Source organism: Rhinoderma darwinii, chromosome 4, assembly GCF_050947455.1.
Source record: "Rhinoderma darwinii isolate aRhiDar2 chromosome 4, aRhiDar2.hap1, whole genome shotgun sequence".
In the NCBI taxonomy this organism is placed as follows: domain Eukaryota; kingdom Metazoa; phylum Chordata; class Amphibia; order Anura; family Rhinodermatidae; genus Rhinoderma; species Rhinoderma darwinii.
Genome location: NC_134690.1, coordinates 155,817,431 through 155,840,853, shown reverse-complemented (window position 1 = coordinate 155,840,853; position 23,423 = coordinate 155,817,431). Strand labels below are relative to the sequence as shown.

General features: G+C 40.4%; 1 protein-coding gene across 1 annotated transcript in view; it reads right to left on the bottom strand.

The window, feature by feature from the left end:
* Positions 1-1,441: 1,441 nt before the first annotated feature.
* The window catches only part of LOC142760897 (putative cation-transporting ATPase 13A4), an 87,715-nt gene continuing 65,733 nt past the window's right edge, over positions 1,442-23,423 (bottom strand). The window contains exons 20-30 of the mRNA XM_075864067.1: positions 18,490-18,609; positions 15,483-15,562; positions 15,110-15,152; positions 9,270-9,379; positions 6,835-6,931; positions 6,621-6,693; positions 5,048-5,222; positions 2,716-2,903; positions 2,468-2,556; positions 2,269-2,349; positions 1,442-1,694 (exon numbers count right to left, since the gene is read on the bottom strand). Of these exons, the coding sequence (XP_075720182.1) occupies positions 1,485-1,694; positions 2,269-2,349; positions 2,468-2,556; positions 2,716-2,903; positions 5,048-5,222; positions 6,621-6,693; positions 6,835-6,931; positions 9,270-9,379; positions 15,110-15,152; positions 15,483-15,562; positions 18,490-18,609 (1,266 nt within the window). The 3' untranslated portion in view covers positions 1,442-1,484. The remainder of the gene's footprint in view (positions 1,695-2,268; positions 2,350-2,467; positions 2,557-2,715; positions 2,904-5,047; positions 5,223-6,620; positions 6,694-6,834; positions 6,932-9,269; positions 9,380-15,109; positions 15,153-15,482; positions 15,563-18,489; positions 18,610-23,423) is intronic.

The following is a 23,423-nucleotide window of genomic DNA, read 5'->3' as shown; positions in this document are numbered from 1 at the left end:
GATTAAAATACTGCCGTGTGAAAGCGGCCGAACTGGAAAAGTAATACCCTTCAAAGAAAGGTCATTAGACAGAACAAATGTGATAAATTGCTGTCACCTAGGTGAACTTTATCAATCTCATGCCTATATAGTAATCTAGGTAAACATGAAGCCACATACATATTAAAAGATACAATGAAAAAATGGAAATTAGATATTGGATAAGAACTTACAGATGAAGAAATAAAGTATAGATTAGTACAAGGTTTAAAGAATGTATTTTTGCGACCGCAATTCCCCCGCAAATCTGCGGGTTCATTGCGGCACATTCATTTCAATGGGCCCATGCACAAGACCGTGGTTTCCAGGCTCATAGAAATTAATACACGCGGCCATGTGCGCAGCCCGCGATTTGCAGGCGGCCCACGGGTGACACTCCGCGGCCGTCCGACCCGAAAATCAAGGCCATGCACTTGGCTACGGTCGTGCGTATGAGGCCTTACTCATTACTCTCATTTTCTCTTGTCTGCAGAACGCCTGCCCCAGATCCCCTCAGTCTGCCACATCAGGCTGTGTCATTGCCCATACAATGTCCTGAAGCTGGGTAGCATCAAGACGTTATATGCATTGAAGCACACAACATTCTGATGCTGCCAATGTATCAGGACCTTGTACGCGTCACGAAACAGACCTTGTGTGCGGGGGGCCCCCTGCAGGCCCCCTTTTCATCTGGGCCCGGTTACGGTTGCACCACCTGTTTCGCCACTGTCTTTTACCTGATGGCCCACATAAACAGAAGTCAGCCTTGATTTGCAATGGGAAAATGAAAATAAATTTTAAGTATAATGGTAAGTTACATAACTTTTTATTATGCAATGATTAAACTTTATTTACGTACAACTCCAAGGGTAGATTCACACAATGTTTTTCCTGGCAGGGGGGTCACATGTTGGCAGAGGGTTATTATAAAGTTTCCCAGGCAGCGTCCAGAGACCAGCCATATACTTAGCTATGCTATGCCATGGAGCTAGTACATGTTCCCAGAGTCAGAGATGGTGGGATCAGCACTCAAACAACAATCCCATTGCCCTGATATTAGAGCTTTTCTGTAGTATGCCCTGCTCTGAAGCTCTGCTGCTCATCTCAGGAGATCAAACTGCTGGTGATGAGTAGGACTCAAGTGTTTCTATAGAGAGGCAGAAGTGGCTAAATGGACAACGTATCCCACTGTATGCCTATAAGTGGGATATGTTGCAGTCTACCATCGGAGGTATACATTGGGAGTCCTACTGATATGTTAATATGATGTTAATAGGGCCTAAATCTCTAAAGGAAAGCAATGAAAACAGACTAAGATTTCCTCAGAAGATGTAGCAATAACATTTTGTCATTTCTGCTGCTTGTGTAATGTAGGTTTCACTTGTAGTAACTAAAATGCCCTTCTTTACTACCAAAACGGATCTTTTTTTACTTTCTATTCCCACTAATTTATCTTTATTTTCATTCTAAACAAAGTCGTTTTGAAAAGCAGGGTTGGAGTACTCTTTGGAATTTCCATTGGTCATCTTGCTCTCAGCATAAACTGTAGTTTCAATAGGCGGCCACTGCTTATCCTCTTCTAAAATTGCCCTTAATTTTTTATAGTTGCTACCAGGTTTTAACTTAAGACATCTCTTCAAAGCCAACCAGAGAGCTCGGTTATCCAGAATGAATTCCTGAAGAATAAAAAAACAATCATCATTTGATATTATATAGCAGTATCATAGTTCTATTATCTACATAATCTAACAAAAGCACAATGATGCCAAAGGATTCCTGATATGAAGTTTCCGTGAAGTTTGTATTATCCTATTTTTTTATTTATTTTTCCTCTAATTTTATTGAGATTTAAAAATAAATTACTACATGCATAATTCATACTCAAAATAACATACTAAAGATAGAAAGATAATTATCTCCTAACTCTTCTTTCCTCCTTCTCCCCATACCCCTTTAATTTTCAGCTCTCCTTTTTTTATTTGTTTAAAATAATCCTTCTATTTGAACAGGCATAAAATGGGATAACCCTGTTTCTTTAAGCTTATTTTTAATGTTTTATATCTATATTTGATACTGTCAATTATAGATATAAAATATCAATTCCATAGTAATCTCCCAGATGTTTGAATTTTGATACTTAAATAATATCAGTGTTAAACTATTGGTAATAAATATTGATTACCACAAATATATAACCATTAATTCAAAATATCTTATTATTATATCATAAATTTGTATAATGATACTGACCTCTACAATAAATGACACAACAAGACATATAATGAGCATTACTAACATGTGGACCCTCCAGCTTGTGGGTGTACAGACAAGCTGTAAAACAAAATTGCACCAATTTTAATAATATGTAGATCATTAAGGGTTTTATAACAATAACAATCAATATATTTTCATAAAACAATCATTGATAACGTTGTTAAAATCTGTTTACCTCCAAAACAACATACATGTTCTTGAAATCAGCAAATATAAAGAACAAAGTAAGGGTAAATTCTACTATTAGTGTCGCCACAAAAATATCTAAAAATAAAAAGAAGAGATTGTATTTAGTCACTTAGCACATCTAGGATCAAAACCATACCGGATAATCTGATTAGAAAGATTATTAGAATAATACATAATCTTCAGAAAACGTTACAATTCCCCTTTGAAAATATTTTCTCTCGTATATTCACTCACAGTTTGTATACAGTGGTTTGCGGAAGGGTTTTCCCTTAGAAAACACAAAGGCTAAGATCACCAGGTGCACAGCAGTGAGCAGCCACAGTGTTGAGTTCTCAAAACTTTCATAGTTCTTCTTAGTTCTTTTCGAAATTAGATCATGAGTAAGGTTCACGTTTAAGCTTGTGTTTTCTGGATAACAGGCGCTAATAATGATAAAAGTCTAATTTATTACAGTATTATTCACAAAAATACAATTTATCACTTATTTTAGTTATTGCACTTATTAATATACATACTTAAAGGCTATTTAAGCCCTTGAAAGAGATTTTATTTTAATAATAAGGTTAATCAGTGTGTTTTGTGCAACTTTATAATTAGTTTTTATTAAAAAATAATTTTTACTTTTTGTATACAGAGCAGCTCTATCTTACGCTGAATCCTTTACCCGTCAGGTCCGTGGGACTGACGGGTTCAGTGTCAGCAGGTCCTGTGTGTCTCTGACACGCATTATCCACCTGTTATCTATCACATCTAAGTTCATATCTTAGATGTGATCAATTACAGGTGAATCCTGCGGAGACATACAGGACCTGCTGACACTGAACCTGTCAGTCCCGCAGACCTGACGGATTCAGGTCTTAGCGGACTATACCGCTGCTCTGTATACAAAATACAAAGCTGCTGTATCTCAAAAAGTAAAAATTATTTTTAATAAAAACTAATTATAAAGTTGAACAAAACACACTGATAGACCTTTTTTTAGCTTTCGTAGGTTTACATAGCCTTTAAGACAAACAGGATCCGAGTATATAGTGTACACAAAATAATATAAAACATGGAAAAATCTAATGTAAAAGTAAATATAATATACTCTAAACACAAGCAAATTAATTTCATAACCACAGTCACATTATTGTGAGGAGTTCAAACACTTCTATAATGAATAGATCATAGAGCCCACCAATATGTACATTGGCTCAATATAGGAAGAGTACATTTTATGGCAGGACTCCGCTTTCTGTCTACAGAGATTTAAACCTCCACAGAGAACACAAAGGTGCACATTTTGGTCAAAGAAGACATGTTCTAAGGAGAGTGAGAAGAGGCCATTTACAGTATGTCAAACTGAAACAGCCATCTTTATGCCAGAAAACTGGCATAACTATAATGATAAATGTCCCCCCAGTGAGCTCCAAGTCCCCTGCTTCCCTTTATACTGTAAATGATAAAACTGTGGCTACCTGAAGCCACCTCTAGGGGAACTCATATGTGCATATGAAATTATACAGTGACTTCTAACTGCAGCGAGAGCGAGCGAGAATAGCGCTCACACCGCTTGCTCATGCCGCCTAGCCGTCGAGCACTGATGACGACACAGCACTCACGGCAAACATCCTAGCTGCCAGCAGGACTACCCAAGCTGTGGTCTTGGTCTCGCTGCTCAATAGAGAACACTCAGAGCAGCGACGCTGTGATAGCTGACAGGGGCAGTATTGCTACACTTAACCACGGGCTGGGTGTTTTGTGATCCATCTGCCTGTACGGCGGGCACAAAACCTATTGCCGCCAACTGGGAAAGTGTAGCTTTTCCTGGCTTATTACATCATAGCTGCCTGCCACTACCAGCAAGTTATGTCCATATGACCTTATGGACTGAGGTTCAATTTAAGCAACCTCGTGTGAGGACGTTTAAACACTGAAGTCACGTCATCATAGCTTCAATGAGCACTCCCTCCTTTTTCCCATTGATGTGGATGTAGCCATTCATACAGGATGGTGTCTTTAATCGATGGGATTTGAAACTCAGTAATATTAAATAATAAAAAATAAAATCTAAGTAAAAATAATAATAAATAAAAAATACTAATAAATATTATAACAAAATTGCCTTGTCAGTGCAACCTAAGCAGACATTGCACTGGACATTCCTTTTCCTATAACTGTCAGTATCAATATAAACTATAATTGAAGGCGACATAACATCTATTATTCTTGCCCTACTTTCCCATACCTATAATTTCTATGACTCACATTGGTGGTGCATACCAGGGCAAGAATTGTCAATTTAAATAATAGAATAGGAGGTTCTCCTTCTTTTTTCCAACTTTACAGAACAGAAACAAACGGATACTAACTGCAATGGAAGCGTTACCATTGAAATCAATGGTAATGCAAACAGAAGCTGTGGTTTCCATTCAGCTTTTCGTTCAGCCGTTCCTCCAACAGAAAGGTCAAATGTAACCAATAAATGGAAGCCAAACTCTGATGTGAACAGGCCCTTAGTGAAAAGTATGCTCTAAAAGTGACACTTTATTTATTGTATTTCTATCCAATTCCAAATCTTTACCTGTAAACATCAATATTGCTGTACCACGGTTGCTGCTGGACTATGAGGAATGCATATGTCTGCATAGCTATTGTAAAAAGCACATTGTACACCACAGAAAACAGCATAGATGGAGAAATAAGTTGTCCTGGTGGTCTGTAGGGTGCTAGTTTATGATATGCAGGTGTCGAACTCACTGCAAAAAATGGAATGGGTGACATTTAGAAGTTGAATATCAATCATTTTGTACTATTGCTCAATGAAGACACACAGCAGTGTCACAATAACATTATTTCCTTGTCGCAAAATCTATTATGTCAATAATGACACAAAAAGGACAAATGCCTACAGTCATTGCTACTGACGTGCTTATGGAGGACCTGAATCGACCTTGAGTTGCCATAGAACAAAAAGGGAGCCAAATATATTAAGCAGTACTAGATAAAATAAACGAGCCACAAGGATCTCACTTTGACATCATGCACATGGCAGAGCCGTGTACACAAAGCCTTAAAGCGCCACACGGTGTATCTATGGCTACATGGAGATAAAGTCAACATTTGCCTCTGTATTAAATTGGAGGCATATGGAGGTACAGTATGGCGCATAGATTTATATGGGTGCCAGATTATGGCTTAGTACAACTCAGAGCCTGTACAGTTTCATAATACGGCCGTGTGCATGTGGCCTAAATCTGGTTTTCCAGTCCCATAAAATGTATGGCCTACTCCCAACACCCCCACCGATCAGCTGTTTTGAATGGGCCGAAGTGCTCGTACGAGCGCTGCTTCCCCTTAGTTTCCTTTACTGCTCAGACTGTGAATCACTGACACACTTGTAGCGGCACTTCTCAGTATTACAGTCTTCTCCCATTGAACTGAATGGGAGAAGGCTGTAATACTCTAACCGCCGATACAAGTGTGTCGACCATTCACAGTACGAGCTATGAAATTTAAGGTGAAACAGTGATCGTACGAGAGCTGTGGCCCCTTCAAAACAGATGGTCGGTGAGGGTGCTGGTAGTTGGACCCCGACCAATCACAATTTTATGGGACTGGAAAACCCCTTTAAACTGATAATGGCTCAAATGATTAATTATATAATATTATATTATATTATATTATATTATATTGGGCAGAATTTACATAAAAACAAAGGTGTTCATTTGGGAAAAATAATAAAAACAAAATGGCACTTACAACTTAAAACCTGATAATTCTATATTTAGTATTAGCTCAAAGATCATCTTCTTGTCTTTAGGCCTTATTTACACGAGCGTATTAAACGTCCGTGTGACGGCCGTTAAAAAAACGGGCGTCATACAGACCTTTGTAATTCAATGTGGCCGTTCACGCGGCCATTGTTTCAACGGATCGTTTGAAGGGTCCGTGATAAAATAGGACATGTCCTATTTTTTCATGCTTCACGCAGCCCTCCATAGACTCTAATCTATGGGGGATGCGAGACCTCGCATCCCGCAGCGCAGAGCCAACCGTTTTTCACGTCCGAGATGCGCAACGCTCGTGTGAATACGGCCTTAAAAAGTTGTTTTAGTAGGTTATATGTTTAAAAAAGCATTGGAATATTTACTTACTTGTTAAGAAAATGACAAACATGACTGCAAAGTCATGAACTAGAAACTGATTATTCCCAAAGATGTTTCGTTGCTGGAAGACACAAATGCACATGTTGATATTTTTGAATGTTTTAATAGCTATAACTTTCAGCTTGTATCATGTCTGCTCCACATCTAGTAAAACAGAAACAATAAACTCGTTTTTTTTATATATAGTTTTATAAACAGTTACCCAGTAGAGGAGCAAAGTGTTGATGTATTCAATTAACCCAAACATAGACATGTATTTAAACATGCAGAAAGATGTGACAAGGGCTGCCCGTCCTTCTCTGAAAACAAAAAGAATAATATAGTAAATATGGTATGCATTTTATTACAATTATCTGGACATTATTATTATTATTATTATTAGTAGTAGTAGTAGTAGTAGTAGTAGTGCTAGAAGTATTTTTCTATGGCTATATTAAGGGATTATCACCCCTAAATTGTGGAAATGTGAAAAGTCTGTGATTTTATGCAAGTACAGTACAGTACAGTAAAATTACGCAAGTACAGTAAAATTTGCATAATCCAACATGCAATAGTCCTTAAAGAGGCTCTGTAACCAGATTATAAATTCCCTATCTCCTACATAATCTGATCGGCGCTATAATGCAGATAACAGTTGTTTTTATTTTGATAAACGATAATTTTTGAGCAAGTTATGAACTATTTTAGATTTATGCTAATTAGTTCTTAATGACCAACTGGGCGTTTTTTAACTGTTTACCAAGTGCGCGTTGTAAAGAGAAGTGTATGACGCTGACCAATCAGTGACAAATCAGCGTCATACACTTCTCTTCATTCATGCCCAGCTTCTTTTACTGCACAGCGTGATCTCGCGAGATCACGCTGTGACGGGACTTCCTCCCACAAGTCCTCCAGCCGTGCAAGGACGTTTATCCAAATCTGCAGCGGTTGGAGGCGATGTCTGTTCAGTCTTCTACGGCTCTGGTGAAGGACCTGTGGAAGGAATTTCCGCCACAGTGTGATCTCGCGAGATCACGCTATGCAGTGAAATAAATGAATGAAGAGAAGTGTATGACGCTGATTAGTCAGCGTCATACACTTCTCTTTACAACGCCCACTTGGTAAAGAGTTAAAAAATGCCCAGTTGGTCATTAAGAACTAATTAGCATAAATCCAAAAATTTTCACAACTTGCTCAAAATTGATCGTTTTTCAAAATAAAAACTACTGTTGTTATCTACATTATAGCGCCGATCAGATTATGTAGGAGATAAGGCACTTATAATCTGGTGACAGAGCCACTTTAAAGTGACGTGTAATCTGCATTTATGAGAGAGGGCGCAGAATGCCTAAAGTACACCTCCCCAAAACCAGAATTTGGGGGTTCATGTTGCTGCTTCTACAGTTTCAGTGAAGAGTCTATGTGGGAAACACATTGGGAGGAAAGCCAGTCAGCCAGGGGCTCTCCCCCAGCATCCGCTGTAATAACTGCAATTATAATCCCAAAGATGCCTGTATTTAAGGCAAGCCAAAAACTGCACCAAAAACTGCATGTGTGATCCTGGCCTAAGCGTAGTTTTATATACTTTTCCATATTTTGCATCAAAGTATTCCTGTACATATAAAACAAACTCTTTTATTTAAAGAAATTTGGGGGGAATGTACTAAGACTGAAACAAAAGGTCACTGGAGTAAGATGGGCTAAATTAATTAGGAAAATCATGTGCATTTTGGTCTGTTCATGCGCTACAAACTGAAACTTACACCAGCTATGACCAGGTGTAGATTTCCGCTATAATTTGAGGCAATTTCTGGTGCAAACTATAGTAAATTTGTTGGGACGCTGGTGGCCCAACCCTCCCTCTAAACTCCCCTACTTAAGATAAAATTGTCAGGAGCGAACTGCCGCAAATTGCAAAATAAATCTAAGTATAGAAATACACTATGAAAATAAGCATAATTATTTTCAATGTAATATTTTATAGTTACTATAGAAACTTTATGGAAGGGAAGCAAACGGAAACCATCTGAAACGGAAGAATTACCATTGAAAACAATGGTAATGCAAACGGAAGCTATAGGTTCCTCTGATGGATTGGATGAACGGAAACCCCAAACGGAACCCGAACGCTGATGTGAACAGGCCCCTAGTATGGTTTAAAAAGACAAACATCCAGGTTCAACCACAGGAGGGTGCAGAGGGAAAAAAATAATTCTAGTTTACCGTTGTTAATCCATTATCCAATAACATGTTTGTTATGGAGCAATGCTCTCATAAGAAAAACAATATAAGGGTATGTGCACACACACTAATTACGTCCGTAATTGACGGACGTATTTCGGCTGCAAGTACCGGACCGAACACAGTGCAGGGAGCCGGGCTCCTAGCATCATAGTTATATACGATGCTAGGAGTCCCTGCCTCTCTGCAGGACAACTGTCCCGTACTGTAATCATGTTTTCAGTACGGGACAGTAGTTCCACGGAGAGGCAAGGACTCCTAGCGTCGTACATAACTATGATGCTAGGAGCCAGGCTCCCTGCACTGTGTTCGGTCCGGTACTTGCGGCCGAAATACGTCCGTCAATTACGGACGTAATTAGTGTGTGTGCACATACCCTAAGACATAAGATGATTTCTTATAAGTGAGTTTGCTTACTTGAGTAATTCTGGGACACACTGAATATTGGTAACGTGAGAGTTAAAAGGAGCAGCCACTGAGGCCTCTTGTACCGACAAAGAAATTCCAGCGTTGGCCATTTTCAGAGCCTAAAAGAACAACTTAATAATTATTGTTCACATAAGAGTCCACATACCTCTCAACATTTCAAACCCTATTAAAAGGGTATTCTGGTTATAACAAGTTATCATCTATCCACTGGAGTTCCGCTGGCACCCCTACCGATCGCCAGAATGGGGGTCCCATGTCACCAATTCCTAGTAGCAGCAAGGAGGAGGTGAATGTAACGAGATGTCGAGCATACGTCATCCCACTATTTTCAATATATATGGCACCAATGGAAACTGTTGAGCCCAGTGCTTGGTAGTTTCCGTCACTGCCATAGACTTTGAATGGACCGGCAATACCCAGATAGGTTTTCCTGCACACGGGCAAAGATTCATTTTGGCACCCCCTTCCCCCACAATTAACGTAACGTAACTTATTTTTCTTACATTGTTTTATTTAACTTGAGCCACAATAAAAAACGAATGTACATATCACACACTATACAGGAGTATAAGCAAACCCTGGGAAAATCCATAAAACCAACCAGAATAAACACTCCCATTAAGGACCGCATTGCGGGACAATCTCGCGAAAAATGGGATTGTTGAGACGTATGGGATTATTATTACTATTTAAGACCATGTTTACACAAGTGTTCTTTTTATTTTGAGACATGTAAATCTTAATTCCTCAAAGGGGTATTCCCATCTGGCACATTTATGGCATATCCACAGGATATGGCATAAATATCCGATAGATGTGGGTCCCACTTCTAGGACCCACACTATTCTATTTCTATTCTATCTCTAGAATAGGGCCTTCTGACCACCATCCTACCTTCTGCTGTTGCTACGCTCCAGCCACTGGCTGACAAGGTGGCCGGGTTTTCGGGAAACAGAAAAACGCGTTTTGCGTTGCTGTTTCCGGAATTCTCACAGAATAATTAGGAGTAATGGAAACAGCATAGCATGATGAGATACGCTGTTTCCAAAACTCGGGAGCTACGGAAGCAGCTTTGCTCGCTATTCTAGGCTGTTTCAGTAACTCCCATTCACTCAGCTGCTTTAAGGAAGACCCAGCCACTTTGTCAGTCGGTGGCCAGAGCCCAGCAGAAGCATTAGAAGGCCCTGTTCTAGAGATAGGTGTGGGTCCCAGAGGTGGGACCCGAATATATCAGACATTTATGGCAAATTTTTTCATAGTCACTTTCCAAGAGTATAATTTTCTTATTTTTCCATTGAGGTAGCTGGGCTAATTTTTGCAGCATGAATTGTATTTTTTAATGGCATCATTTTATGGTACAAATAAATTATTGATTAGCTTTTATTTATTTTATTTTTGGGGTGTATGCAAAATACCCAGCTGTTCCACCATTTATTTTTTTGCAGGTTTTTTTTTCCTGTTTATCAAGTTAACTTTATTCCATGGGTCAATACAAATACAGCAATACCAAATATGAAATTTTTTTGTCAAATTTTAGTACAATAAAAACATGTTTTATGGAAAAAAGTCATTTTTGTTTTTCCATATTCAAATGGCAGAGCTGTATGATGGCTTGTTTTTTGCATGACGGCCTGTAATTTTTAGGCCTTGTTCACACGGCGCTAAAAAAAATGCTTGGTGAACGCTGTAAAAAAAAAAAGAATAAAAAACTTTGTCAGAATTGCTGGTTTTTGGTCACCTTGCTTGCCAAAAAATGGAATAAAAAGTGATCAAAAATTTGCCTGTACCCCAAAATGGTACTAATGAAAACTACAGATTGTCCTGCAACAAATAAGCCCTAACACAGCTCCGGCGGAGAAAAATAAAAAAGGATATGGCGATGCAAAATGTGCCAAATGGTGCTTCTTCCCTTCTAAGCCCTGCTGTGTGTTCAAACAACAGTTTATTACCACATATGGCGTATTTATGTAATCAGGAGAAATTGCTTTTCAAATGTTGGGGTGCTTTTTCTCCTTTTTTCCTTGTAAAAATTGAACTGTGTGGTCAAAATGCCCACTATATCCCTCGATAAATTCCTCCAGGGGTATAGTTTCCCAAATGGAGTCACTTTTGGGTGGTTTTCACTGATTTGGTCCCGCAGGTGCTTTGCAAATGTGATATATATATATATATATATATATATATATATATATGGCACCGCAAACCATTCCAGCAAGTTTTAGCTCCAAAAGCCAAATGGTGCTCCTTCCCTTCTAAGCCTTGCCGTGGGTCCAAACGGCAGTTTATCACCACATACAGTGAAGGAAATAAGTATTTGATCCCTTGCTGATTTTGTAAGTTTGCCCACTGTCAAAGTCATGAACAGTCTAGAATTTTTAGGCTAGGTTAATTTTACCAGTGAGAGATAGATTATCTAAAAAAAACAACAGAAAATCACATTGTCAAAATGATATATATTTATTTGCATTGTGCACAGAGAAATAAGTATTTGATCCCCTACCAACCATTAAGAGTTCAGCCTCCTCCAGACCAGTTACACGCTCCAAATCAACTTGGTGCCTGCATTAAAGACAGCTGTCTTATATGGTCACCTGTATAAAAGACTCCTGTCCACAGACTCAATTAATCAGTCTGACTCTAACCTCTACAACATGGGCAAGACCAAAGAGCTTTCTAAGGATGTCAGGGACAAGATCATAGACCTGCACAAGGCTGGAATGGGCTACAAAACCATAAGTAAGACGCTTTGTGAGAAGGAGACAACTGTTGGTGCAATAGTAAGAAAATGGAAGACATACAAAATGACTGTCAATCGACATCGATCTGGGGCTCCATGCAAAATCTCACCTCGTGGGGTATCCTTGATCCTGAGGAAGGTGAGAGCTCAGCCGAAAACTACACGGGGGGGGGAACTTGTTAATGATCGCAAGGCAGCTGGGACCACAGTCACCAAGAAAACCATTGGTAACACATTACGCCGTAATGGATTAAAATCATGCAGTGCCCGCAAAAGGTCCCCCTGCTCAAGAAGGCACATGTACAGGCCCGTCTGAAGTTTGCAAATGAACATCTGGATGATTCTGAGAGTGATTGGGAGAATGTGCTGTGGTCAGATGGGACTAAAATTGAGCTCTTTGGCATTATCTCAACTCACCGTGTTTGGAGGAAGAGAAATGCTGCCTATGACCCAAAGAACACCGTCCCCACTGTCAAGCATGGAAGTGGAAACATTATGTTTTGGGGGTGTTTCTCTGCTAAGGGCACATGACTACTTCACCGCATCAATGGGAGAATGGATGGAGCCATGTACCGTCAAATCCTGAGTGACAACCTCCTTCCCTCCACCAGGACATTAAAAATGGCTCGTGGCTGGGCCTTCCAGCACGACAATGACCCGAAACATACAGCCAAGGCAACAAAGGAGTGGCTCAAAAAGAAGCACATTAAGGTCATGGAGTGGCCTAGCCAGTCTCCAGACCTTAATCCCATCAAAAACTTATGGAGGGAGCTGAAGATCCGAGTTGCCAAGTGACAGTCTCGAAATCTTAATGATTTACAGATGATCTGCAAAGAGGAGTGGGCCAAAATTCCATCTAACATGTGTGCAAACCTCATCATCAACTACAAAAAACGTCTGACTGTTGTGCTTGCCAACAAGGGTTTTGCCACCAAGTATTAAGTCTTGTTTGCCAAAGGGATCAAATACTTATTTCTCTGTGCACAATGCAAATACATATATATAATTTTGACAATGTGATTTTCTGTTTTTTTTTTTAGATAATCTATCTCTCACTGGTAAAATTAACCTAGCCTAAAAATTCTAGACTGTTCATGTCTTTGACAGTGGGCAAACTTACAAAATCAGCAAGGGATCAAATACTTATTTCCTTCACTGTATGGGGTATTGCCGTGCTCAGAAGTATTCACGTTGCAAATTTTGGGGTGCTTTTTTCTCATTTATCTATTGTGAAAATGGAAAAATCTGAGCTAAATCTACATTTTATTAGAAAAAAACTGTACATTTTCATTCACAGCCTAATTCCACTGAATTCAGTAAAAAAACCTGTGGGGTCAAAATGCACACTATACCCAGTGGCGTAACTACCGCTATAGCAGCCGTAGCGGCTGTTATGGGGCCCACGGCATGAGGGGGCCCGTGTCGCCCGCCGGCACGGGCCCCCACCATGGCCGGAGGCTCCGCTAGCAGCCGCTATGGCTGCTACAGCTGCTACAGCGGGACGCCACTGAACACTACAGCAGAGCAGGGAGGTATCTCCCCGCTCTGCCATTAAACAAAAGACATGTATCCCCTATCCACAGGACAGGGGATACATGTGTGATCGCTGGCATTGATAGGGAGAACGGGGGACTGAAAGTCCCCTGAAGTTCTCCATCACAAACCTCGGACTCCCGGGGTCTGTGTCAGCAGCTCCGTAGAAATGAATGGAGCGCCGGTCGCGCTAACAATAAGCTGTGTAGCTGTGCAAATACTAAAAGAACCTTAAAATTGGTGGGTTGCTAGAGTGGTAAAAAAAACATTGCAATGCCTGTGGGAGTCACAACCATGAAGGTATGAACTGTGTATTGTTTCAGTTATTGGGTTTTAGGCCTTTCATCTTGATGGCTAGGTCAACTATATGGCCTAGGGTCTATTTTGCACTGTGTTGTAAGAACTGCCTGAAGATATTTGGAGACAATACATTTGGTTGTGGAGAGTTTTAAACCTATTCCACTGTGTTGGAGTGAGAATTTTCCAACCATCTTCGGCTTCATTCACATCTGCGTCAGGACTCCGTTCAGGGCTTCTGTCTGAGCTTTCCGTCAGGGGATCCCATGAATGGAACCCTGACTGAAATAGGTTTCCGTTTGCATCTCCATTGATTCCAATGGTGACGAATGCGTTGCAAATGGTTTCCGTTTGTCTCCGTTGTGCAAGGGTTCCTTCGGTTTGACGGAAGCAATACCGTAGTTGACTGCGCTATTCATTGAGTCAAAATGATGGAACCCTTGCACAACGGAGACAAATAGAAACCATTTGCACCGGATCCATCATCCAAACCTATGGTTTCCGTTTCTTTCAGTCAGAGTTCCGTTCATGGGTTACCCTGACGGAAATCTCAGACGGAACCCATGAACAGAGCCCTGACACAGAAGTGAACGAAGCCTTACCCCGGAGATGGCAATTCTATGAGCTAACTTGTCCTCAAGTCACAACTGATATTTCCTGTTCTCTGCAGTTCACTTGTCAGCTTTGCTGCAAATACAAACACAGAATAAGGAGAATTGTCTCATTAACATAAGAGGCAAGTTAATGACAGCTCTATTGTATTACTGGACACCTAGATAAGGTAGTATAGCAGCACTCCACACAATGCTAAGTATACATCTGTATGCAACTCCCCTGGTCTCTCTGTAGTTAATCACTTCCTGAAGACTGTAAAAATCTATGAGATTTCTATGTCAACTGACTCCCATTTATTTCAGTGCCATAAAGCACGCACACACTGCTGTACTGACTACGCAGGAAGTACAGGAAGAAAGTGTGTGTCTTTAATATGACTGCCACAGGGTAGGTTTTACAAATAAAAAATAAATAGCTACAACATCTAAAAAAAAAAACACATTATTATCTAGATACTTGCCCCCTCCCACTGCTCTCCCTCCCCTCTCACAGCATGAGTGTCTCGCCCAGGTTGAGGCACTATAACATGACAATAGTAAAATCAGTGCCAATAAATTGTGGATTTGTTTTAAAAGAAAAAGCATATTACCTATAGAACATCAAAAGCAAATATGAGTTATATAAATTGCAACATTTGTGCACTTACCGCACAGTCATTAGCTCCATCTCCGCACATTCCCACATAGTAGCTGAAAAATATGGAAGATTATTATTTTTTCATTGCCATATGCAAACATACACAAGTCACAGGCAGGGATGAAATTAGCCAGATAATAATTTCATCATTACATTATCTTGCATTAATAATGATGAATCATGTAATTATTATTATAATTATTATTATTATTCTGAGTACTATATACTTATCAAATGTTTTTCGAGACTGAGATTAGGTGGTTAGGTTACAGCAGTCTCTATTGTCTCCATCTACACACCATTCAAGAAACAATAATCACCCTTATCTTCACTGTTCACCTCGCCTTGCCAGGTGAAATTTTACTATACACAACAAGACTTACTCAAGCTTTCGGTATTCATCTATAATTGCTGATTTCTGCCCTGGGGACATTCTTGCGAAAACTGTTCCATTCATTAATAACTGTGGAAAGCAAGGGAATGACGTTGTTTTGTTACCTCTATTAAAAACTCACTAAAATAAAAGCCAAAAAGTAGGAACCTGTCACCAGCATTTTACCTATTAAACCAGCAATACCTCGTGAAAGTGGGTGTTAAAGTCATTTTTATTTAACCCATAATTATCTTCTAAGTAGGCTCTGTACCTTTAGTATTCCCTTTTTTAGTGTTCCTGCATCGTATGCTAATGAGCATAAGCGTCATATCTTCATTCCAAAAAATCATATCTTCATTCCTCAAACATTTCCGAGTTAACCCCGCCTCCTTACTTTCGATTGACAGCACAATGGGACACCGAAGCGGTGCATGCACAGTAACTAGATTTAAGGCCCGGACAAAGCAGTAAGGGTGTCGGATGATACATCGCCGGCGCATGCTCGCTATCCCAGACAAGATTTCGGCATTGGTGGTGGGCAGGAATAGCATGAGGAATGAACGATGCCGCCGGATTATTACCATAAAAGGTGCAAAATGTTTGCAGACCGTTATTTACGGTTGGAGAAAGGAGGAGTTTAGGAGAGGGGATAACGGCAATGAACTTTTGACAGCATCGGCCAGCGAGGGGTGAGTAGAGTTCAATAGGTGAAATGCTGGTGATGGGTTCCCTTTAAGGAATGACCATAGGCACTGAGATACCTGTTCTATACAGTGGCATAGCTATTGGGGTCGCAGCGGTCGCAGTTGAGACCGGGCCCCTAAGCCTGGGGGGCCCACGGGCCCCCGTTGCCATACAACATGCTTGTTATTAAATAAATTGTCTGTGCCGTGAAGCTGGCACTTCCTGTTTACGGTCACATGGTACACTTCGTGTACCTTGTGACCGTGTTGTCACGTGACACGTCTTCCAGCCAGTGCAGTGGAAGGGTCGGTGCGGAGGACTCTAGATGAGCTGCAGAGTCTATATTGTGTTGATTTGTGTTGTATTGTGTTGTCTTGTAATGTAATGTATTGTAATGTGTTGTGTTGTCTTGTAATGTGTTGTATTGTGCTGTTTGCGGTGGAGAGGGGGTGGCCCGTTAAATTACAGTCCCCCCTCCTCTCTCCACCGCAAACTGCACAATACAACACAATACATTACAAACTGTGAGTCGCGTTTCCCTGGGGGGTCGTGTGAAGACCTCCGGGGGGCGCGAGTCACTCACCGAGGTCCCAGTTCCATTCAATGCTGGAGCAAGGAGCTGACGTCTCCTTGCTCCAGCATTCACTGTGCCCTGAGCATCTCGACGCAGGCAGGCGGATTGTAGCGTCATCATCGCGCCTGTCTGCGCCGAGTCACTCATAGGAAGTAGAGAGTAAAAACACGGACCACCGGCGCTGCGATTGTAGTCAGGAAATAAGGACCTTTAGACGGACATCACGGCAAAGTTTTAATGACAGAGGCTACGCGTTTCAACACCGGACTGGTGTCTTCATCAGGCCAGATGAAGACACCAGTCCGGTGTTGAAACGCGTAGCCTCTGTCATTAAAACTTTGCCGTGATGTCCGTCTAAAGGTCCTTATTTCCTGACTACAATCGCAGCGCCGGTGGTCCGTGTTTTTACTCTCTACTTCCAATTTGGACAACAAACTGTGTTTGTTTGTGTTTTTGGACCTGGCAGCAGCCTCAATGCTTGTGTGACACCTCACAGTGTCCATTGGTTAAGGTGAGCTTATATTTAACCAATTTTGCTCCTTTACCCAATCCAACTTTTACTTTGTATGATGTGGCACCGTGTTTCTTTTTCTTCTCTGTTTGAGTCACTCATAGCACACACTGGAGGAGGCGAAGGAACCTCCACCCGGCATGGGAACGAGGATAGGTAAGTAATTATGCTATTTTTCTATTATGCACATATGGGGGCATTATACTGTATGGAGGGCTGATATGGCATGGGGGCTGATAAGATGGGGGAGCATTATACTTCATGGGGGCTGATATGGGGGGCATTATACTGTATGGTGAGCTCATATGGGGGGCATTATACTGTATGGGAGCTCATATGGAGGGGCATTATACTGTATGGGGAGCTGATATGGAGGGGCATTATACTGTATGGGGGGCTGATATGGGGGGCATTATACTGTATGGGGGCTGATATGGGGGGCATTATACTGTATGGGGGCTGATATGGGGGGCACTATACTGTATGGGGAGCTGATATGGGGGGCATTATACTGTATGGGGGCTGTTATGGGGGCACCATACTGTATGGGGAGCTGATATAGGGGGCATTATACTGTATGGGGGCTGTTATGGGGGGCATTATACTGTATGGGGCCTTATACTGTGTGGGGGCAGCTATGGGAGCATTATACTGTGTGGGGGCACTATACTATGGGGGCTGTTGGGCAAAGCGTCTGGGCATAGGCACGCGCAGGGGTCTAATGATGGTGGTGTTGGGGAGGGATAGGGGGGCCCAAGCTGAAGTCTTGCACCGGGGCCCATGAGCCTTTAGCTACACCCCTGGTTCTATAACAATACTCTGCAATATTAATATCTTATATGTACTGTCAGGAACAGTACAGATGTACTTTAGGTATACAGCATGTATTCTTTGGACCTTGTTCTTGAACACTTATTTTAAACAAAAGGCTTTTATAATTATGGTCTTATCGGACTATTCTGGCATTTATTTTTTTTAAAGCTTTAGTATGTTTAGACTTTCAATAGGCTGGTTTGCCAGTCTAATCATCTTGTAAACTAGGCATATGGTCATACAGATGATGTCATAGCTACAATACCTATAGTGATTATCAAGATGTCTGATAATAAACAAATCTAACAAATCTAACAAATACAGATACAGTTCAAATAAAACCAATGATATCACTGTAATGATTGAGCAGGCAAGATCTTTGGTAAACAATGTATGTGTATTGAGTAGGTTGCTATGTTTGCATTTGCCACTTACTTTTGGTAGCAAATCATTAAAGTATTTCTCCAGATTTTCATAAGTCTTCCCGCTCATTGAAAAATGAAAATCACTACTTTGAATTTTGCCATCCACACCTTCAAAATCGATTGATATTTCCTGCTAACACAATTTTTAATATGTAGAATTAATTAAATTACTTTACAATGTTGACATTTCATATTTCCCCTCCTCATTTCTCCCAATTCAGTGGATACCCTTAAGGAAATGCTTGTCCTTCTGCAGTACAATATTAGTGACAACATAGCCTCCCTGGCCTAACAGTTGCAAGGAAATATAGATAACATAAGGGCACGTACGGCCTACTTTGAGTGCAAAACAGTGGACTTCCCACAGCTCACTATGATCTTGTTGATGCTCACAATGTGCTGGAAAGATAAAGTCAAATGGCTCAAAAGCAAAGATATTGATGGGGAGGATTGATCATGGTGCAACAATATACAGTAAATGTTAACGGAATCCTGGAACAGGTTTTGCTATCTAGCCCTATATTTCCGCTAACTCTTCAAACATCTTGTCCCAATGCTTTCCTAGATGGATCTAGCAATAGTTGGGTCCCACCGAAATTGAGAGCAGCCCCCGTTGAGGCTCTCAGGGACAGCGTTGTTAGGGTGCACTTTTTACCAAAAAAAAGGCTTTCTGCTGGCACCGTATGGACTGCTATTCTGTTTCCAGACCTCTTTCTCTGCTACCATCCAAGTCAATAGACAAATCCACCCAAACGCTAAGTCCAGTACAACTGGGGCTTCCCCATCAAACTTGTTGTTTCTCGAAATGGATCATTAATAGTCATTCAAACTGTGGAAGAGGGGCTAACTTTGCTGAAAAATTGAATATGCCTCTACCCCTAAATTCTCAACAAAACATTTCCCTCATATTTTTACATCCTCCTGCTTGGCAAGGGGGTGAAGATTACAAATAAAAACTGAGTAGTTCCATGATATGTGGAGGTGCCAGCATGGGGGGAGGCATTACAATTTCTTCTCTTTGCCAAACCTTTCTTGTGCTAGGATTTACTCTTTATTAGATGATAAATGTGCCCTACTACAATCTCACTGTACCTCTATTGGTAGCTTTACATGGACTGGCCATGCCCCGATAACTCAGGGTATGAACGAATGTTTCATCTGACCATCACCTTTACTGTTGAAACGAAGCGATTTTATTATCCAACATCCCGACCACCAAGAATCCCTCCATGACCATTTGGCACACTTTTTCTCTACTAATACCCAGGCAGTAGACATTTCTCATATAGTATAGAATGCTCAGAAAGCATTTGTAATGACAGGGTAGGGAGACAGACAGGTGAGCCCTATTCTACCCGCCACTCAGTCCCTGCCTACTTGCACGGCCCGTCCTAGGCGACGGTGTACAACTGGGAGACGGTCCCTACGCTCAATATGTGTACGACAGACAAACAGACAAGGGTACACAGAAGCTAAGGGAAATGGGGCAGTTGCCCACGGCAACACCGTGAGCAACAGGAGTAGTGAACGAGCCGAGTCAAACCAGGAGTGTACGAGGTACCAAACGCAGAGCAGGAGCATAGTCAGTAAAGCCAGGGTCAAAATGAAGCAAGGTCAATAATAATAGCAGGAGCAGCAGAGCCAGAAAACAGGAAAGAATCCTTTTAACAATTTTTGGGGTGTGTGTCTCCAGTGGCACAAGCTGGGCACGACATATTTGCCACTGAAATGGCATATCTGGGTAAAAAAAAAATTTTTTTACTTTGCACCATCCGCAGCACATTCATGTATGGAAAAGACCTGTGGGTTGAAAACGTTCACTCCCCCCCTTAATAAATGCCTTGGGGGCGTAGTTTCCAAAATGGGGTAACTTCTCAGGAGTTACTTTTATTATTTCACATCAGAGCCTCTGCAATTATGAACCAATATTTTGTAAATCGCCAAATTAGGCCTCAATTTCACATGGTACTCTTTCACTACTGAGCCTGGTGAATGTCCAGGCAAAAGATTAGGGCCACATGTAGGGTAATTGTAAAACTGGGAAACACAGCATAATAGAGAGCTGTCTTATGGTGGCACAAGCTGGGCACCACATAGTTGCATATCTATGGAAAAATTCCTATTTTGCAACATCGAGTGCACAGTAATTTCTGAAAAAACACCTGCGGGGTTAACATGCTAACTACATCCCTAGGTAAATTCCTTGAGGGGTGTGGTTTCCAAAATGGGGTCACTTCTGGGGGGTTTCCACTGTTTTGGTCCCACAGGGGCTTTGGAAATGTGACATAGCGCCCAGAAACCAATGCAGCAAAATCTGTATTCCAAAAGCAAAATGGCGCTCCTTCCCTTCTGAGCCCTACTTTGTGCCCAAACAGCAGTTTACAACCACATATGGGGTATTGCCGTATTGGGGAGAAATGGCTTTACAAATCTTGGGTTGCTTTTATTCCTTTATTTGTTGAGAAAATTTTACATTTTGAGCTAAAGCTAAGTCTTATTAAAGAAAAGGGAATTTTTTTTATTTTCACTGCCCAATTTAAATAAAATGATAGAAACACCTGTGGGGTCAAAATGCTCACTACACCCCTAGATTAATTTCTGAATAGGTGTAGTTTCATAACTGAAGTAAATTTTGGGTAGTTTACACTGTATTGGTACCTTAGGGGCTTTGCAAATGCGACATGGTGCCAAGAAACCAATCCAGCAAAATCTGTACTCCAAAAGCCAAATGGCTCTCCTTCTCTTCTGAGCCTTGCCGTGTGCCCAATATATGGGGCATTTCCGTACTCCAGTGAAGTTGCTTTACAAATGTTAGGGGGCTTTTTCTTCTTTATTCCTTGTGGACATTGTTGTTGTTTTTTTTAGCTAAAACGACATCTTATTGGAAAAAATTAAAATTTTTAATTTTCACGTCCAAATTTTAATAAAATGTATGAAGCACATGTGGGGACAAAATGCTCACTACACCCTTAGATGAATTCCTTGTGGGTTGTAGTTTCCTAAATGGTTTCTTTTGGGGGTGTTTTGTTATCACAAGACCTCTTCAAACCTGACACTGTGCCTAAAATATATTCTAATAAAAAGAAGGCCCCAAAATCCTCTAGGTGCTCCTTTGCTTCTGAGGCCTGTGTTTCAGTCCATTAGCACATTAGGGCCACATATGGGATATTTCTGAAAACTGCAGAATCTTGGCAATATTGAGTTGCAATGCTCTGGTAAAACCGTCTGTGTTACCGAAAAAAATTGATTACAAATGAATTTCTGCAAAAAAAATAACAATTTGTCAATTTCATCTCTAATTTGCTTTAATTCTTGTGATACGCCTAAAGGATTAAGAAACTTTCTAAATGCTGTTTTGAATACTTTGAGGGGTGAAGTTTTTAAAATAGAGTGATTTTGGGGGTTTGCAATGAATAGGCCCCTCAAAGCCACTTCACAACTGAACTGGTCCATTTCTAAGCTTTGTAACGTCCTAGAAAAATAAAAGGATGTTCAAAAAATGATGCAAATCTAAAGTAGACATATGGGAAATGTTAATTAGCAACTATTTTGTGTGGTATTACTATCTGTTTTACAAGCATATACATTTAAATTTAGAAAAATGCTAATTTTTGTAATTTGTGTTTTCACAATTAAATACTGAATGTATCGACCAAATTTTATCACTAGCTTAAAGTACAATGGGTCACTAGAAACAATCTCAGAATCACATGGATAGGTAAAAGCATTCCAAAGTTATTACCACATAAAGTGACATGTCACATTTGAAAAATAAGGCTCTGTCAGGAAGGTCAAAAGTGGCTGAAGCGGGACAGGGTTAAATGGTGCTATTAAAAACTACAATTCATCCCGCAGAAAACAAGTCCAGATGCGGTTATGCCGGCAGAAAAATTTAAACGGTATGGCTTTTGGAAGGGCGAGGAGGAAAAAAATAGAAAAAATGAAAAATGGCTGTGTCGTCAAGGGGTTGAAATGGAATCTGACCATTCTCTGGATTTGATAAGTCAAACGTGGTACAAGGAAATAAATCTCACATTAAAGGTTAGGCTCTAACCAAAAAATTCCCATTGGTATTCATCCAGTGAAACAGAAGGCTATTTACTGGTTCAAAAAGATCTCTAACCCCTTAACGACATATCACGTACATGTATGCAGCAGGGCTTCAAAGGAGACTGTGAGTATCACGATATACTGCAATAAATTAGTATTGCACTATATAATGCAAGCGATCGCTGGTTCAAGTCCTCCAGGGGGACTAATAAAAAAAGTAAACAGTAAACAAAAAATATATATTAAAAGTTAATAAATAACTTTTCCCATTTTTTCCTTAAAGCAATGTTAAAAAAATAAAAGTTAACATTACAGGTATCGCAGGATCCGTAAAATATATATATATATATATATATATATATATATATATATATATATATATATATATATACACACACACACACACACACACACACATGTTCTAACTGCCGATGCCCCATGCGGTTAGCAAGTATATAGATGTTTGCATCGTGCATTGGGGTTTAATGAGAGCAGAAGCTGCTTCAGCGTGAGCAACTCTGCACTAATCTATTTGTCGGCTCTCTCTACAAGTGCCGACACCTCTTTGACTTAGTTTCATAAAACAAACATGCATTTTTTTAAATTAAACTAAAGTTACAAATGCAGTTCTGCTCACAATGAAGCAGTCTGCACTTTTCTCCCTCCCCCATGTGTGTCGGCACCTCCCCCCTCCTTCTCCCTCCTTCGCTTCTGCCCAGAGATAACTGAGCCAGTGTGCTCGTTTAACTCTTTAGTCTTCTTCTCTCTCCTGGAGAGTGAAGAAGGCTAACTGTTAAAGAGCTGCAACAGTATATATATATATATATATATATATACATCCACACACACACACACACACACACGCTTAAGTAACATAGATAAATATTTATAATT